The following is an 18,434-nucleotide window of genomic DNA, read 5'->3' as shown; positions in this document are numbered from 1 at the left end:
CCTCACTGCACAGGGACGAAATCGATGTCATTTTTCGAAAGCTCTTAAAAGAAATTCTGGCCTCTAATCCTCGTTGCTGAAACGAGCGACCCTTACGGTCGAGAAAACGATGGCTGCGAGACGTGGGTGGTGTCAGGCTGGGCCTCAGGCCCAGGCGTCCATCCTAACTGCGAGGGGCGGCGGCCTCCAACCCGGGCCTCCGCCTCCATCCGCCCGCAGCGCGGCCCGCTCTCGCCCCGAAGAGCATCCCCGCGGGTGGGGAGTGTCATCTGCTCCGGGACACCAGTTGCTCGGCGACACCTCCCGAATCGGCCCGACTCCCCCCACCCCACCCCACCCCCACCTCCGGAAACCATTCCAAATCGGGCCCAGCGGCCAGACGGCCTCTCGGGCCTGTGCAGACGGGCCTGCAGTCGGGTGGGCACTCACCCGCCTCGCCGGGGCCGCGCGGGGCCCGGAGGACGTCCCGGCGGCGGCGGCGGCGGCGGCGGGCTCGGAAAGCTGGAGGGGCGCTCCGTCGGTGACTGCCATGGCCGGCGGGGAGGCACGGACACTCGCGGACTAGCGGGCGCGTCTGGACCTCGACAACCAGGGCCGTGGCTCCGCTGGCGCTCACGTGGGACGCGCGCGAGGACCCCGCGTAGCTGCCCCGCCCCGGCCTGCGGCCGCGCCCCTTCCGGGTCCGCAGCGCCCGGGAGCGTTCACACGCCCCGCCCCCGGGGTGACCGCAGCCACGGCGCGGGCGGGGGGTGGGGGAGCGTGGGGCGGGGTGGCCGTCCCGCTTGGCGTCCCTCGGGGCTCGGCCTGTGGCAGCGGATGCCAAGTGGCACTCAACCCCAGAGTTCATGCTTGTGACGTTCTTTGTATTCCTCTGAGGAATGAGAGGCCGTGCGCCATCTAACCAACATTTCCTCCGTTTGCCCTCGGGTTTCTCTTTCCTCAGCAGTGGAGTGGCCCCGGGGAGGTCACTAAAGAGGGTCTGAGGCTCGGTCACCCGGAGTGGGGGCGCTCTAGGCTCCCTGCCCCCAGCCCACCCGTCGGCCAAGTGCAGGCGCGAGGGGCCCGCCTGTAGAGGTGGCACTTTTTTTTAGACAGGCAGCGCCTTGGCCACCCGGCCAGGCTGTGTCGCCTAGCAACGGCGGGGTCCTTCCTGGCTCGGCGGCGCTTTGGGCCTGAGGGGAGAAAAATCGCCGCGGAGGGCGCTGGGGGCCGGACGGCGGCGGGCGCGGGAGGCGGCAACCGGCCGGCGACGCGGGATTGGCGCGCCCGGGATCCGGCCGCCGCATCTAACGGGAGATGAACACGGCCGACAAGGACCGGGTGGGCCCCGCGGCCGACGGGCCTGCGCCGCCCGAGGAGGAGGAGGAGGGCGAGGCGGGCGGGAGGGAGCCGGCGACGGACGCGACCCCCGGGCCCAGCGACGCGTTCCGCCTCCTGGCGACTCGGCGGGAGCCGGCCGTGAAGCTGCAGCACGCAGTGAGCGGCCTGGAGCCGCTGGCCTGGTCCGAAGACCACCGCGTGTCCGTGTCCACGGCCCGCAGCATCGCGGTCCTGGAGCTCATCTGCGACGTGCACAACCCGGGCCAGGACCTGGTGATCCACCGCACGTCCGTGCCCGCCCCTCTCAGCAGCTGCCTCCTCAAAGTAAGCCATCCCGGCCCTCCCGCGGCCGCGTCGCCGGTCCCCGGGGACTCCCCGCCCGCGCCGAGTCCGGGGATCCCCCTCCGCATCCAGCGCCCAGGGCGGAGCGGCTGGGATCGCCGTAGCTGACCACACAAAACCTCGCAGCGATGTGTGCCCAGCGTGCAGGGTCACGCACCCCTCCCGACACACGCAGCCCCGAGGTGCCCTCGGAGCCAGGCCCCCTGCGCCTGGCGGGCTGCGGGTGCGGGATGCTCTCCGCGGCGGTGCGTCCTGAGACTCCACCCCCTGGTGACCCACCCCGGCCTGCCTGCCGCGGCTCCCATTGTCTGGGGCTCACGCCCCGAGGCCCCCGGCTGGCTTTGTTCGCCGAGATGTGCCTTCCTCTCCCTCCTCTTTTGCTTTGGAGAAGAAAAGTTGGTCCTTTCCGTGGTCTTAACTGTTCCCGCGACTTTGTTATGAATGGTTCTCACCCTGGGCAGATGGGCAGATCCTGGATTGGAGCTTTTCCTCCAGTTTTTCTTTAGTAGCTAAAAATGCTCGGGGAGTGGAATGAAAAGTCCAGTCCCTGGCAGCAGGCGAGGTCTTGGTGTAGAGTTAGTGCTGCCAGCTTCATGGAAAGGAAGTTTGCCTTCATAACTTGGGGTTCCTAAGTTTTACTCTAGCAGTATTCTTTTCAGATTCTTTTTTTTTTTTAAAGGTTCATGTTCATGGCTTAGAAGTCCAGTGTAAACACTTTCGCTGTTTCCTTTAAAGATCTGTATGTGTATATGTGATCTATCAAAGTGTAAATTCACTCATTGGACAGACGCTCGGATACCACTCTGTCAGTTCGGTGTTGACTTAGGTTCTGAAAAGGAAGCAGTGTACAAAACAGCCCCTGCTCCAGGGAGCTCACATTCTTTAGCAACTGGTGAACAAACACCAGTGTTCTGTCAGGGGGTGATAGGCGCTGTAAAGTTACGTACCTGTAGGGTGTCCCCCCGAAATGTATATATACTTTAACAGCTGGCAGCTCCATTGATGCTTCTTTTCAGATGTAACCCATTGGAAGTAATCATTATTATTGTGTGTATACATTCATTATTATAAGTGTGTATACATTTTGGGGGGGACACCCTATATGTACAGAGAATGTATTTATGTGAAAGTGAACTTAAAACACACAAAACCCTCTTACTCTGCAGTCATTTTAAATGCAGGAAGCCCACACCACTTTTCAGCATAATTCATTCAAGTTTTAAGCGGACAACTTGGTGTTGAATTAGGTCATTGGTAAACTTGTCTGACTAAGCCCTCTAAGGTCTTGGAGAAGATACGAACAAATTGGTCCAGATATAAACAGATCAGGTGGTGCTGTGAAGTGGAGAAACACTGGAGGAGGAGGCGGAAGAAAGGGGTTTCAGCAGAAGAAAGTTCCTCTGCTGAAAAGGAACTTCCTGTCTCTGAGCATGTTCACATGTATCTCAGCTAGAGAAAACTATGTGTCCACACAGTAGGGATTTGACACTAGAGGAGAGCAGTACAGAGGAGTAGTGAGGGGCGGCACTTCTGTCCGGGGAGTTACCTGGTAGAGGCTGCAGCAGGCCTACAAGGAGGGAGGGCGGGGCCGGGCCGGGAGAGGAAGGAAGGAGAGGGCGTTCCAGGGGGCGGGACGAAGTGCCCATCTCACGCATATGTATTTAAGGTGAGAGTGTCATTTACTACTGTTGGTCTGTAATGATGGGTCAACAGATGAGCTCAAATAGCCCTTCTAGAGAGTCAGAGAAAGTGCGGGGAGGCCAGTGCGGTGACATGGACAGGCAGTCTGAGGAGGTTGGCTTCATCCCATCTAGGAAGCCCTGGGTGCTGGGAAAGGCTCACCCGTGGACAGACCTGGTGTGGCTCAGGAAGGGGAATCTGGCTGGCCTGCAGGCAAGCGGATGATGGTGCGGGTATAAAATAGAGTAAGAGAGAGGGCTTTGGCACAAAATAGCAAGACAGGCCCATCTATAAAAGGGGATAATAAAACCTACCTGGTTTAGACCTTTTGGAAGATAATTACATATGTGTATATTTACATATATATACACTGTACACATAAACACATACATTAATCAGTGGCACAGCTCCTGGCTTACTGTAAATGCTCGAGGTGAAAATGCAGCATACAGCCCATTTTCACTGACCGGTGTGGCTCAGTGCATAGAGCATCAGCCTAAGGAATGAAGGGTCCCAGGTTCCGTTCCAGTCAAGGGCATGTACCTTGGTTGCGGGCAGATCCCTAGTGCGGGGTGTACGGGAGGCAGCTGATCAATGTTTCTCTCTCATCGATGTTTCTAACTCTATCCCTCTCCCTTCCTTTCTGTAGAAAATCAGTAAAATATTTTTTTTAAACATGCAGCATACAAGTATGGAGGACAAGAGTGGCTCAGTGCTGTGGTTGTGGATATGAGGCGTCCATAGTGCCCTGACAGCAATTTGACTCCATCTTGGGTCCCACACTGCTAACAAGTATGGGATTCTTTATATATCCCACTAATAATTGATCATAGCTTGCCGAAATTGGTGTCATCTTCCTCTTGTGTGCTGCCCTCTCATTAGCCTGGGGCTGCCTGCTGAAATATATTAGTTTGAATGAGCCTACTGCATATCACAATTACTTAACAAATTAAAAGAAATACTCAGATGCCCAAGTAGCCTAGGGCTGCCTGCTGAATGAAGCCGGATTGTCCCTGCGACTCTGAGAGAGATCCCTGGGATAAAACTGGCGAGAGGTTAGCATGTAAAAAGTCTGCGTCGGTACTTCGATGGCTCTGCCCATTGACCATCTGTGGGGTTTTAAATCTACTCGCTGCTGTCAGCTCGCCTCTGCTCTGACACAGGAAATGGACATTCTGCCACTGGATCACAGTTTGAGTGTGTAGAAAGGCTAGAAGGTTAGCCTTATGATTCTGTTCTTTAGATTATTAATTCCTTTCAGAAAATAAGCAGTTATATAATAGTTCATATAGCCACCATCTTCAGGTTACTGCCCTGGGCATTAGGGCTATGTGATATGAATCTGAAAAGCAATAAAATAGTGATTTAAGAAAGGTATAGTCTTCCCATTGGACTGCTGATGTAGAGAATCATGCAGTTGTATGTAGTTCCAAATTCTACTAATATATGTATAACTACTTTTATTGAGTACCAGTTGTTAGGAGCGTTTGAAAGTATTAACTCCACCTACTACAGGAAGTTAATAACTATTGCCTGTCTTTGGAATCTTATTCCTGCCCTCAAGGAGCTTATTCTCTAATAGCTTCAAGTAAGTTTTTATTTGTTAGGTTCTTAGTGGCCAATTAGAAAAGGATCCTATATAATAAAGAGCTAATACGCTAATTAGACTAGACAGGACAGCGGAATGACCTTCCGGGCCTACCTTCTGAAACGACCAGTGGGCAGGGGGTGGGGCTTCGAGGCAGCCGGGCCTGCAAGGGCTGAGGTGGCAGCTGGGGCTGCTGTGAGGGCAGGGCCCCCCCGCCCTTTTTTTTAAAATATATTTTATTGATTTTTTACAGAGAGGAAGAGAGAGGGATAGAGAGTTAGAAACATCCATGAGAGAGAAACATCGATCAGCTGCCTCTTGCACACCCCCTACTGGGGATGTGCCCGCAACCAAGGTACATGCCCTTGACGGATATCGAACCTGGGACCCTTGAGTCCGCAGGCCGACTCTCTATCCATTGAGCCAAACCGGTTTCGGCAAGGGGTCAGAGCCCCTTGCACAAATTTCGTGCATCGGGCCTCTTGTGGAATATAAGTAAATGGTTGACCGGGGGTCGGCCTCTGCGAGCTGGACTCTGAAGTGGTATGTTTCTTGGGCATCTGAGTATTTCTTTTAATTTGTTAGCTAATTGTGACATGCAGTGGCTCATTCAAACTAACATGTTAGAAATTACTGCACAAAACCGTGAGGAATTTCCCTGCTGCTCTCCACCCTCCCAACAATTCTTCCTGCATAAGAAGGACCAAGGGTTGTGTGAGCTCCTGTATTTTATCCTGTGCTGCTGCTTTGGGTTACAAATTCTGTAAGTTTACTTTTAGTTCTATAGTAGCTTTTATTTATAGTAAGTTTACCTATTCTAACTTATAATATTATAGGATTTGGTGAACAATTTTATATCTACCCTTCATTTGGTGGACAACATTACCCTACATTTTACAATACTCTTATGAGGTCTCATTAACGTTTACTTACCCCTCGGAGAATTAATAGCCATCATCATAGCTAACATTTATTGAGCACTTACTAATGTATGCTTTACACATATGGACTTATGTAACCTTCCTAACTCTATGGGACATGCAGTAGTATTCTTTTTTTTTTTTTTAAATATACATATATTTTATTGATTTTTTACAGAGAGGAAGGGAGAGAGATAGAGAGCCAGAAACATCGATCAGCTGCCTCCTGCACACCCCCCACTGGGGATGCGCCCGCAACCAAGGTACATGCTCCTGACCGGAATTGAACCTGGGACCCATCAGTCCGCAGACCGATGCTCTATCCACTGAGCCAAACCGGTTTTGGCTGTAGTATTCTTTGTAAATGAGGAAATTAGGGCCAGAGGTTGCCCAGTGTGTGCAGGGCCACGGAGCTGTTACTTGACAGCGCCAGGATTCGTTGTGTCATCTTTCACATTGTATCTAGCCATAGGAAGCTCTGGGCTTTTCTTAGCCTCATTTTATTAACCAGCTAGAAAGCTGCACCTGTCATTGGAACTTCCGGTTTATACTATGTCTCCAGCATGCCCGTAAGTGTATCCAGCAGATTACCTTAAGTGCCTTTTAAAAATCAAGATGGACTGCCTGAGACACTGTTCCAGAGTATTTTTTTAGGATGACCCCCCCCCCCCCCCACCCATACACACGCAAAGGCTGGTTTTAAAAGCTCGATACTAAGTCTCTGCGTGCCCTGCAACTCTTCAGGAGGAATGGCTAGAGCCACAGAACTCCTTCTCAAGGGACAATTTAGGGGAGTCGTGTGTGTAACACGCTTTAGGAAAAGTTAGTCTCCTAATTCATTTGTTGCACAGCTTTATATCTGCCTTTCATTTTACATGCTTATTTATGTTACCTAGCAGTTTCAGCAGAAGAGAGAACAACATCACATTTTTCCAGTTATCTTATGCTGGATTCTGATGGTCACTGCTGTCTATATAATCCAGTCATTTGTTAAAACATTGAGGAGTTTTATTCCCTAACAGGCTTAACGGTCTGTGGCTTTTGTTACCTATTTACGTTTTGGGGGATATTTTAAAACTTTCTTGCACTCTGGTTTTCTAACACATTCCCAGTTGTCCAAGCTTTATCAAGGAATGCAGTTAGTGGTGCAGAGTTCAACATCTTCCAAGTCCTGTCTGTGTCCTGGAGTGTAATTCCTCTGGGTTTAGGGACTTAAACTCCAAGTGACTTTTATTATATCTGTATATGTCTTAGGCTTGAGTTTTTTGTTTTTGTTTTTTTAATATATTTTATTGATTTTTTACAGAGAGGAAGGGAGAGGGATAGAGAGGTAGAAACATCGATGAGAGAGAAACATCAATCAGCTGCCTCCTGCACACCCCCTACTGGGGATGTGCCCGCAACCAAGGTATGTGCCCTTGACCGGAATCGAACCTGGGACCCTTCAATCCGCAGGCCGACACTCTTATCCACTTTGAGTTCTTTTTTAATCACATTTTTCTACCCGTTCCAGTTTGAAAATCAGCATATATGTAAAAGGAGATTGACACCAAAAAGGAATAGGAAGATTCTGCTTGCTTTCTCTGTTAGCCATTTCTCTGACACAGTAGGTCAAGTCCTTTCTTCTTGCTTCTGACATAACAGAAATCATATTTTATTTGACCTCTGCTCCCCCCCCACCCCCCCGGCTTTAGGCTTCCTGGCTATTTCCTTATGGCTCTGGACCACATTCTTTTGGTCATTTATCTTCCCCCATCTTTTTGTTTGTTTGTTATTTTTATTGATTTCAGAGAAAGGAATGGAGAGGGAGAGAGAAATAGAAACATCAATGATGAGAGAGAATCATTGATTGGCTGCCTCCTGCACGCCCCCTACTAGGGATCGAGCCTGCAACTCAGGCATGTGCCCCGTCTGAGAATCTAATCTTGACCCTGGTCCATGGGTCGATGCTCAACCACTGAGCAACACCGGCTGAGGCTCTTCCCCTGTCTTTAATGTCCCTTTACAATCTTTTTAAAGAGATCTCCATCATATAGCTAGGCACTGCTGGTGTACGTTACAAACTTGGAAGATGTAGAGGATGTTTGCATTTGTATTGCAAAGATATTGTAAGAATCCAAATATCTAACTGTATCAAAGATGTATATTTTCATGCATTTTAACACTTTTATTGTTTTGTGATTAGTTTAGCTAAATGCTCTGTTGACTCTTTAAGAATCAGCCTGAAAAAAAAAAAAAAAGAATCTGCCTGGCTGGTGTGGCTCAATGGTTGAGCGTTGACCTATGAACCAGGAGGTCACGGTTTCATTCCTGGTCAGGGCACATGCCAGGGTTGCAGGCTGGACTGGCTGCCAAGGATTCTCTCTCATCATTGATGTTTCTCTCTCTCTCCCTCTCCCTTCCTCTCTGAAATCAATAAAAATATGAAAAAAATAATTAAGTACATCTCTCTCATCCTCATTGCTTATGTCAATTCTAAGAAGATGGAAACCAGGCTATGAATAATGGCAACATTTATTCTGATCCTTTAAAAAAAATTTTGTGAATATATGCTTATTTAGTTTTAGGCTTGTATTTGATCTTTTAAATACATGTCATACTAAAATTAACAAAACTGATAGAAAAATTTTGTATATATATTTTGTATATAAAATTTTGTATATACTCAGTTAATATAGCCTAAGTAATATAAATATATTGCTAGAGTGACATATTTATCTGATAGTTTTTATACCTCTTATTTCCAGGTTGGCTCAAAAGCAGAAGTTGCTCAGTGTAAAGAGAAATTTGCCAGCTCTCCAGACCCCGCCATCAGCCAGACCTTCATGCTGGACAGGGCGTTCAACCCTGAGGGGAAGGCTTTGCCCCCACTGAGAGGGTTCAAGTACACCAGCTGGTCCCCCATGGGCTGCGATGCTAACGGCAGGTGCCTCTTGGCAGCTCTGACCATGGACAATCGCCTGACCATCCAGGCTAACCTCAACAGACTGCAGTGGGTCCAGCTGGTCGACCTGACTGAGATTTACGGAGACCGTCTCTTTGAGACCAGTTACAGGTTCTCTAAAACCGAGGCCCCCGCAGGGAACCTGGCGGACTTTGCCGAGTTCCAGAGGAGACACAGCATGCAGACCCCGGTGAGAATGGAGTGGTCAGGCATCTGCACCACGCAGCAGGTCAAGCACAACAACGAGTGCCGGGACGTAGGCAGCGTGCTCCTGGCCGTCCTCTTTGAAAACGGCAACATCGCGGTGTGGCAGTTTCAGCTGCCTTTCGTGGGGAAGGAGTCCATCTCTTCCTGCAACACAATCGAGTCGGGAATCAACTCTCCCAGTGTCTTGTTTTGGTGGGAATATGAGCACAATAATCGGAAAATGAGCGGCCTTATTGTGGGGAGTGCCTTTGGACCTGTGAAAATCCTCCCTGTCAATCTCAAAGCCATTAAAGGCTATTTCACGCTAAGGCAGCCCGTTGTCCTGTGGAAGGAAATGGACCAGTTGCCCGTGCACAGCATCAAGTGTGTCCCGCTCTATCACCCTTACCAGAAGTGTAGCTGCAGCTTGGTGGTGGCTGCCAGAGGACCCTATGTGTTTTGGTGTCTCCTCCTGATCTCCAAAGCAGGTCTGAATGTCCACAACTCCCACGTCACGGGCCTTCACTCACTGCCAATTGTCTCCATGACGGCAGACAAGCAGAACGGGACCGTATACACTTGTTCCAGTGACGGCAAGGTGAGGCAGCTGATTCCCATTTTCACTGACGTCGCCTTGAAGTTTGAACACCAGCTGATTAAGCTGTCAGAGGTGTTTGGCTCCGTGAGGACACACGGGATAGCGGTGAGCCCCTGCGGGGCGTATCTGGCCATCATTACAACTGAGGGCATGGTCAATGGCCTCCATCCCGTTAACAAAAACTACCACGTCCAGTTTGTTGCTCTCAAAACTTTTGAAGAGGCAGCTGCTCAGCTCCTGGAATCTTCGGTTCAGAACCTCTTTAAACAGGTAGATTTACTAGACCTCGTACGCTGGAAGATTCTGAAAGATAAATATATCCCTCCGTTTTTACAAGAAGCTTTGGAAAAAAAGATCGAAAGCAGCGGGGCCACCTACTTTTGGCGTTTCAAACTCTTCCTCCTGAGGATTTTGTATCAGTCGATGCAGAAAACCCCTTCAGAAGCCTTGTGGCAGCCCACCAAGGAGGACTCCAAGATCTTACTGGTCGACTCCCCTGGGATGGGCCCCGCCGAGGACGAGCAAGAAGAAGGCACATCCTCCAGACCGGCGACTAAGCAGGGCCTTCAGGAGAAGAGCAAAGAAGGGGACCCGGACGACCCCGCAGATGACTCGCTCACCCAGTCTGGAGATGCTGGAGGCCACGAGCCGATGGAGGAGAAACTGCTTGAAATCCAGGGGAAGATCGAAGCTGTGGAAATGCACTTGACCAGGGAGCACATGAAGCGGGTCTTGGGAGAAGTGTACCTGCACACCTGGATCACGGAGAACACCAGCGTCCCCACCAGGGGGCTCTGCGACTTTCTCATGTCTGACGAGGAGTATGACGACCGCACAGCGCGGGTAGGTGTTGGTTGGCAAAACGCTGAGACTGCAAAGCCTGCTGTCTACATTCAATTTCTAGAGCTCGGTTTGTGCTTCGACTGTTTTCGGTAGTTGAGCGGCCCGGGGTGCTAGAGGGTACTGGGAACGAGGGTTGGTGCAGAGCACATGTTCCTGTCACACAAAGAAGTTCTGTCCTCCTCTCTGAGCGATTGAGGGTTTGCGAGGTGAGGTTTCCAGGCTGAGAGTGCACTCCGCGCCGTTATCCCCGCCGTACCCAGCTTTCTTCCTCATTTTTGTCCCTTTGGGAGGAATATCACCCCACTGAGAAGGCACGGGTTAAAGTAGCACACAGTTGGGTGTGCACGTGCAAGGCTATTGGGAGCCAACGGCAGAGCCCTTCCTGGTGTAACATCTGAGTGCGTCTCCACGGGGAAAAGCAGGCTTTGTCACGGTCAGGATGTTGGCCTGTTTAGAACAGGGAGGGTGCTTGTCCTTGCTGTAAGGACCATAATTAGAACTCTTAAGGCAAAAAAAAAAAAAAGCCACAAGTTAATGGGCTTTACACCTGTAAACTATACAGAGCAAGTAGGTAAGACCCCCTTCAAAACGCCAGTAAACTAATTGTGGGGAATGGCAGGTGTAGAGGGGCCTTCTAGGGCTTAGAGCTCTAGTGTAAATGGGTTAAAAACGTCCAAGACTTTCCTTGTTGAAGTAGTGTAACCGCAAGACCAAACCAGAGAACGGGGAAGCTGACATTGGGACTAGGTCTTGCACCGGCCCGTTGACCTCTCCTCCCCCCTCTACTCCCCCACTATGGGTTCCACCCCACCCTGCCTCTCCGCAGGTCAGTGGATCTCACACGGCAGGCGACTAGACCGATCGCTCAGGGGTCTTGGGCCATCAGAAGGGGAAATTATTATTTTTTAATCCTGGTTATCTTTTCCTTTGTAAGCCTTTCTTGAAGAATAGACATTTGTACAATTCTACCAAGTTAGTATTTCACACAATATTTTGCTTATAGAAATTAGTGCTTTTCCTTCTTAAAATTAGAATATTGCAAGGAATAGCTGAATACTGTGTCTTCTAACAGGACTCTGACGTCCTTGTTTCAGAAGCAGCGAAAACAAGGCAAGTAACAGGCTGTGGTTTTCAGACGGTTTTCCCTTCAGTGGGTACGTCCGCCCTGTTGTCGGGCCCCGAAAGAGTCTCTTTTCCTCAGCCAGTGGGCACAGCTGAAGGCCTGGTCTTCACCTCCCAGACAGCGTGATGGAAATGGACTCTCCCGTCGGGGGTGCAGAGCTGCATAATGGTTCATTTCATTTGTGCCGGGCAACCCCGCGCTCCACTAAACATCGCCGCCTGCTTTGTCTCCCCAGGTGCTGATTGGCCACATCTCCAAGAAGATGAACAAGCAGACCTTCCCCGAGCACTGCAGTCTGTGTAAAGAGATCTTGCCTTTCACGGATCGCAAGCAGGCGGTCTGCTCCAACGGCCACATTTGGCTCCGGTAAGCCTCTCCCGCCAGGCCCTGCTCGCAAACGTAGCTGCCCCTGAGGTTGGAGAAGCTGCTGTTACCGGACCTGGCACAGGGGTGCTGCTTCCGGCTGACCGAAGGCAGGCGCCTTCAGCGGCGAGGCTTACTGCCTGGCATACACAGGAGTTTCTTCATGTGGGGAGTGCTGTTTTCCATTGAAGTAGCATTACATTTTAAAAAATGATCATTAAAGTAATACTTGTTAAAGTTAGTGGAATATAAAAGCACTGATGTACTTTTTTTGCTTAACTTTGTAATAAAAGGCAGAAGTCCTCCTCCTCCTCTGCCTCAGTCTCACTCCCACCTCTGTGTCCTCGTTTCGTGGACACAGTGGGCAACTCCCTTCTCCTCCTCCTCCTCCTCCTCTTCCTCCTCCTCCTCCTCTTCCTCCCCCCTCCTCTTCCTGCTTTTTTCTTCTCCTCCTCCTCCTCCTCCTCCTCCTCCTCCTCCTCCTCCTTCTCTCCTCTCCTTCCTCCTCCTCCTCCTCATGAAGCACTTCCATCACTGGCTTCCTGGACAGAGCACTCCCTGCTTTTCTCCCTGCCTCTGACCCTCCCTTCTTAGCTGTCTGCTTTCCGTCCTTGATGTCCATGTAGCAGCAGTCAGCTCATGACAGGATCAACAGCCGACATCTCGAGCACCAACGGCGTGGCAGGCGCTCTGCTGAGCGGTGCACGTGTCCTGAGTCACTGTTCTCGCAGCCACTGTGCATGGGGACACTGCGGTGATTTCCATTTCTACGGAGGAGGAAACTGGCCGCTGGGGAAGGCAGACCATTTGCTCCGTCACACAGGTGGTGGATGGCAGAGCTAGAGCCTGGTGTGCCGGCTGCAGAGCTCACAGGAGTAACTGCCACGCATACAGTCTCTCAGATGGGTTCTCTGACGAAAGGTAGCCTCGTGTTTGCGGATCGGAGTTATGCCAGGACGCCTCCGTATCATTTCTCCGCGGGAGAGGGTGCTGGCTCTCACCAGGTGTGAGCTGCTTCCTGTTCGCCCAAGTCACCTCAGAGTGAGCCTACTTGGAACCTCTCCCTCCCTCCTCTTCCTCTGTGTATTTTTCTGCTCCTTGGCTGCTCAGCTTAAACACTGTTGTCTTTTGGGAAAACCTCCCCTGCAGACCCAAAAGCACTCCTTCCCATCTCCTTGCGTTCCCTGCCCTGCCTGGCCTGGTCCTGGGAGAGGCGCGTGAACAGCATCGATGGGCTTGAGCCTGGGCACATTGGTTCTCGCCCCTTCTTTTTCACACCATTCGTTTTGTCTCTACCTCCTTCAGGTTCCCCCCCTGTGCTGTCAGATTCTTAAACATAGTGCTGGTTCCCAATCGTAACAGTCACTAACAAGAGTAATTTTCAGTGTGTTACGTGGTCAGTTGTCAGCCTACCACCCAGCCCAAGCACAGGGAGGGACAGACGTCTCCCAGTGCTGAACACACGGTGACCGGCTGCATTAGCAACTATCTGTCGCTGGGGAACTGACAGGCACGTCCCTCGGTGTGGGTGGGACTGCAAAGGGATGTGGGGTCGCCATGGATTTGTGAACAATGTCTGCCCCGGACTTGGTTAGCGTGGCTTGGTAGTGTGACTGGTGCGTTACCCTCAGCACTGCCGCTTTCCAGTGTTGGCAGAACTGACGATACCATGTCTTCTTTCAGGTGCTTTTTAACCTACCAGTCCTGCCAGAGTCTGATATACAGAAGGTGTTTGCTCCACGATAGTATTGCCCGCCACCCGGCTCCGGAAGGTGAGTGAGCCTCTCCCAGCTGTGGGTTGTGGGGGGCATGTCGGCCGGGTCAGACTCGCACTGCTCCCCACAGTGTTACCATGAAGCCACAGCTAATTAAAACCATGATCAAGATATGTCATGTTCAAGTCCATGCTGCATTTTAGCGTGTAAGTTTGCCGGTCTGCTCCTATAAGTCATTCATTCAGAAAATGCATGCAGTTCTTTACCTGATGTGTCTAGATTACATTTGAATGAAAACTGCAAATGATAATGCCCACGAAGACAGCATTGCTGGGCAGCTCCGGGTGTGCGCGTGGAGTCTTGCTTCTAGCAGCCATGACGAGGCTGCAGTCCTCTATGGCCCAGTGGCAAAGCCCGCATTTCTGAGATAACTGATTTGAGGTGAGATTAGCGATGTGGGCAGGAATTGGTGATGCAGACAGCCCCATAAATGTCACACTTATGCCCTGATGTTCACTAACATCACACTAACTGCATGCGCTAACTAGACACAATTACATCCATGTTCTGGGGGAACCTGTGGGCTCAGTGAAGTAAAGCAGAAAACATCCCGCATAAAACTACACCCTTAGGCTTGGCTTCTTACCTGGCAGCTTATGTTCTTTTTATTATAAAACTAGAGGCCTGGTGCACGAATTCGTGCACAGGTGGGGTCCCTTGGCCTGGCCGCCGATTAGAGCCGATCAGGGCCGTCTCGCCCAGTCCTGATGGGGGCTGATGGGGCCAGCCGGCCGGGAGGAGGGACCGAGGGAGGTTAGCTGTGGGAGCGCACTGACCACCAGGGGGAAGCTCCTGCATTGAGCGTCTGGCCCCTGGTGGTCAGTGCGCATGATAGTGACTGGTTGACCTGTGGTTCAGTCATTCGGTCACTTAGGCTTTTATATATATAGAAATGCCATCAGCCCTAGCTGGTTTGGCTCAGTGGATAGAGCGTTGGCCTGTGAACTGAAGGATCCTGAGTTCGATTCCGGTCAAGGGCATATGCCTGGGGTGTGGGCTTGATCCCCAGTGGGGGAGCGTGCAGGAGGCAGCCAATCAATGATTCTCTGTCATCATGGATGTTTCTATCTCTCTCTCCCTCTCTCTTCCTCTCTGAAATCAATACATATATATAAAAGAAAATTACATCATATACAAAAGTAGAGAAAAGAGCATAATAAATCCTATGTGCCCATCACTCAACTGTAAAAATTGCCCACTCATGGCCTTTTATGTTTCATCCGTGGTCCCCCATCCTCTTCCCTCCTCTTACTGGATTATTTTGAAACAGATTTGGGGGATTTATAAACACTCACTGAAAACTATGATATTTAGGCAGAGAATCGGGAAAAGATTGAAACAAGTTTTAAAAACACCCTGCCGGTAACTGGGCGCTGAGCCACATCAGCTTTGGGCAGGAGAAGCTGCGGGTCTGGAGGAGAGAGCAGTTCTCGGCCGGGGAGCTCGGCGGGGGGTTTGCCACGTGTTTCCTTCTCCACCGCATGTGTTTTTTAGAAATACGGGTACTGTAATTTTATAAGAGTATTTTAACTTCAACAATGTATGAGTGATACGCTCTGAAAAAATTACAGTCCTTTGAACCGAGTAAATTCAGCTCTGAATTTAATTCACTGCCTCGTTTTCCTCTTTCATTACAGAAGGATGAAACGTCATCACCTCTTAGCTTGGGGGCCACAGGTTAGCCCATCCTCACTTAGAGTGTTGGGGTGGGGCGCTTTGTCCAGGGGCACAGAGCGGGGGCAGAATGCCGCCTGGACACTGCAGCTCGTTCCCAGTCCTCCCACGGGCCCCTTCCCGAAGCCCACGCTCAGCGCCTGTCTTCCTTGCAGATCCTGACTGGATCAAGAGGCTGCTGCAAAGCCCCTGCCCTTTCTGCGACTCTCCTGTCTTCTGACCGGCAGTGGAGGAGTGGGCAGGGCGTGTGATCTGTGGAGAGCACTCCGGCTGGAGAGAGGGGTGCGCTGGACCTGGCCTGCACAGGGAGGGGCGCTCGTGGTTGGAAAGGGGCCCAGTGATCCCGAGTGCACCCTCTGTCTCCGCGGACGAGAGGCCGTCTGTGAGTGACGGAACGCCGGACCCAGTCATTTCGAGGTGAACGTCAGCCCCCCTCCTTGCCCAGCGAGGAGCACTTGCTTTTAAAGCGTCTTGACTGAAGCAGTTTGAACAAACGCCCTGTCATTCCAGGAGCAGAGAGATTTCTAGAGACTGGAGAAGGGCCTGTGGGCTACGTGAGGGTTTAATCCTGGCCTGGGTCTAGAACTGCCTTGTGGCTCCAGAGAGCGGAGGTGGCCGGGCCCGAGGTGGCCAGTGGCCAGCAGATGCTCACAGTGTCTGAGCGTGGGGCCCGCTGCTGTTCCCAGCAAACAGCCGTGGAACCGGATCCGCCAATCCTTGTCTGAAAACATTTTCCTAAACTCTCTATTCTTAAGAGGTTGAAGCCAAGACTAAAATTGGGTTTAGTGTGTCCAAAGGTCAAGTGACTCTTGTAAACAGATAATTGTGACTCACTTTTAATGATTTCCGTGTCATCAACTTCCTGCCCCAACGCCTCAGTGTGTAAGGATGCAGGTGCTCAGCTCAGGCGGCCACGCCCGCTTCAGACCGAACTGTGGTACCGAGCGAGACATCTGTGCATAGGAAAGAGTGCTTTCTCCTTCCAGTATTAAATCTTGGCGTGTTTTAATGTTGACGCTTGCAGAAGGTTCATGTCTGTCCGGCCAGAGTCTGCCTAGAGACTGCCAGACAGACGGCAGGCGCTTGCGCCCGGCACGGCAGGTGGGCAGCTGCTTGGCGAGCCGAGAGTTTCTCCACAGAGCACCTGCTCTTACAACACAGGTGTCTCTGTGGCTAAGATGTTCGATGTTCATTGGTTTTACAGCCTAACGCCAAAAGGAGCCGTGCTGGAACGACAGTGCTGGGTCTGCGGCCAGGTCCTGGGGACCGGTGCCCATCAGGACCGCCGGCACGCGGCGTGGCACGGGGCGCGTCTCTGGGAGGTTGGGTGGGAAGTACAAAGTGAAGTTCTGACTCATCCTACATGCCATCTAGTTTGCCTTGACTCTGCCACCGTTTCCTGCTTTTACTTCGTGTCCTTCGCGAACGACATTTGCCTCACTTGCTGCTTCTCATTTTGGTGGTAATTTCAAGAGCAGCTCTATCCAGCCTTTAGTGTCGGGTACATTAAGCTGATTTTCAAGAAAGAGGACCAGTCAGCATTAAAATCATGAGCAGCACAGCGGCAGGTGTGTGGTTGCAGGCGCTTTATGCCTGTAGCCGTGTCACTTCACCCACAAATGTGACAGTAACAATTGGGATCCTGTCAAGGAATCATTGCAGTTTTAATAATCATGGAATGCTCCGTTTCACTTAGGATTTGTTGCTACTCAGAGTCTGTAGCTTTATTGTCGGAGAATGTGGCGCTGCTGCCATTTAAGATGTTAAGTATTTTTTTAAAGCAACGGTGCGTTTGGGGGAAACTGAATTATTAGGCGTTAACTGAAGAGGGCCTCCCTAATGAATTATTTGCGTGTCTGTATAGGAATAATCATGCCACTCTTTTACCAGAACACGGCTTCTCTCCCTGGGGACTGAAGCCCAACCTGCCGCCGCCCAAATTCCCGCCCCCGTCCGTGGAGGTGAGCTCCCCGGCCTGGGAGAATGAGGAGCTGAGGGGACGGCACATTTTTAACCCTCACCTGAGGATATGCTTTTTATTGCTTTTTAGAGAAAGGAAGAGAGGGAAACATCCATTGGTTGCCTCTTGCACATGCCCCATCAGGGACTGAGCCTGCACCCCGTATGAGCCCTGACTGGGAATCAAACATGTACCGTTTGGTGTACAGGACGACAGCCAGCCAGCTGCGCCACACCGGCCAGGGCAGGAGGCCTAAATTTGTTTAAGGACAGGTATCTTCTGCCCTCTTTCCTTGTTAGAGATTGGGCAGCACACACAGTAAGACGAATGAGTGAGCCCTTTATAGTTAGCCCCACACGGACAGCCTCGAGCCTCTGCCTGGCGTGGCCATTCGTTGTGACTGTGTCCGTAAGCGCTTAAGCCGCCTTTTTGCCGCTGGAGGGTCAGCAAGGCAGTGACCTGCAGTGTGTGTCCAGAGTCCCCTCCCCCCAGGAGTCCAACCCCTCGCATGGTTTTTAGTGCAAGTATCCGCTGGCAGCTCTAACCAGGGTGTTAAAGACTATGTCTCAAGTCTCAGAGCGTTCAACTTCATCTGTTCCTTCTTTTTTTTTTTTTTTTTATATTTTTATTGATTTTTTTTACAGAGAGGAAGGGAGAGAGATAGAGAGTCAGAAACATCGATGAGAGAGAAACATCGATCAGCTGCCTCCTGCACGCCCCCTACTGGGGATGTGCCTGCAACCAAGGTACATGCCCCTGACCGGAATCGAACCTGGGACCCTTGAGTCTGCAGGCCGACGCTCCATCCACTGAGCCAAACCGGTTTCGGCTTCATCTGTTCCTTCTTGAATCTGAAAGGGGCTTTTGGAGTTAAGAACGTCACGTCTGCTGACATGATCTCTGCTTTCACACTGATTCTAGAGCGCGTGAAACATGCCTGTTTGCTAATGAGGTCAGAGGTACACGTGTAGCATGGCTTCCCGGATCTCAGTACGGCAGCCTCAGTGCCCGATGAAGCTGCTGGGCGTGCGGGGTTGTGCTTGTTCCCAGGGTACGGCGCCCCGTCAGTGTGGGGACTGTCACTGGGCTGCGGCCTCCCACGTGCAGATACAGTTTAA

The 18,434-nt window shown here is 51.3% G+C and overlaps 2 protein-coding genes across 3 annotated transcripts in view; one reads left to right on the top strand and one right to left on the bottom strand.

Moving 5' to 3' along the window:
• DDX31 (DEAD-box helicase 31) overlaps nucleotides 1–645 on the bottom strand; it is a 56,704-nt gene extending 56,059 nt beyond the window's left edge. Inside the window, exon 1 of the mRNA XM_079790525.1 lies at nucleotides 430–645. Coding sequence (XP_079646651.1) covers nucleotides 430–531 — 102 coding nt within the window. The 5' untranslated portion in view covers nucleotides 532–645. The remainder of the gene's footprint in view (nucleotides 1–429) is intronic.
• Nucleotides 646–1,138: 493 nt separating this feature from the next.
• On the top strand, nucleotides 1,139–18,130 carry GTF3C4 (general transcription factor IIIC subunit 4). Of its 2 annotated transcripts, none has more exons than XM_079790523.1 (5): nucleotides 1,139–1,644; nucleotides 8,598–10,421; nucleotides 11,780–11,910; nucleotides 13,591–13,679; nucleotides 15,512–18,130. In XM_079790523.1, exons 1-5 carry the CDS (start codon nucleotides 1,297–1,299, stop codon nucleotides 15,574–15,576), a joined length of 2,457 nt encoding a protein of 818 aa, XP_079646649.1. In that variant the 5' UTR covers nucleotides 1,139–1,296; the 3' UTR covers nucleotides 15,577–18,130. The 2 variants fall into 2 exon arrangements, with proteins under 2 accessions (XP_079646649.1, XP_079646650.1); XM_079790524.1 differs by lacking the exon at nucleotides 1,139–1,644 and adding an exon at nucleotides 7,413–7,456.
• Nucleotides 18,131–18,434: the final 304 nt, after the last annotated feature.

Source organism: Cnephaeus nilssonii, assembly GCF_951640355.1.
Source record: "Cnephaeus nilssonii genome assembly, chromosome: 14".
Classification (NCBI taxonomy): domain Eukaryota; kingdom Metazoa; phylum Chordata; class Mammalia; order Chiroptera; family Vespertilionidae; genus Cnephaeus; species Cnephaeus nilssonii.
Note: the sequence above shows the minus strand (reverse complement) of the source record. Positions and strands in the feature narration are given on the sequence as shown.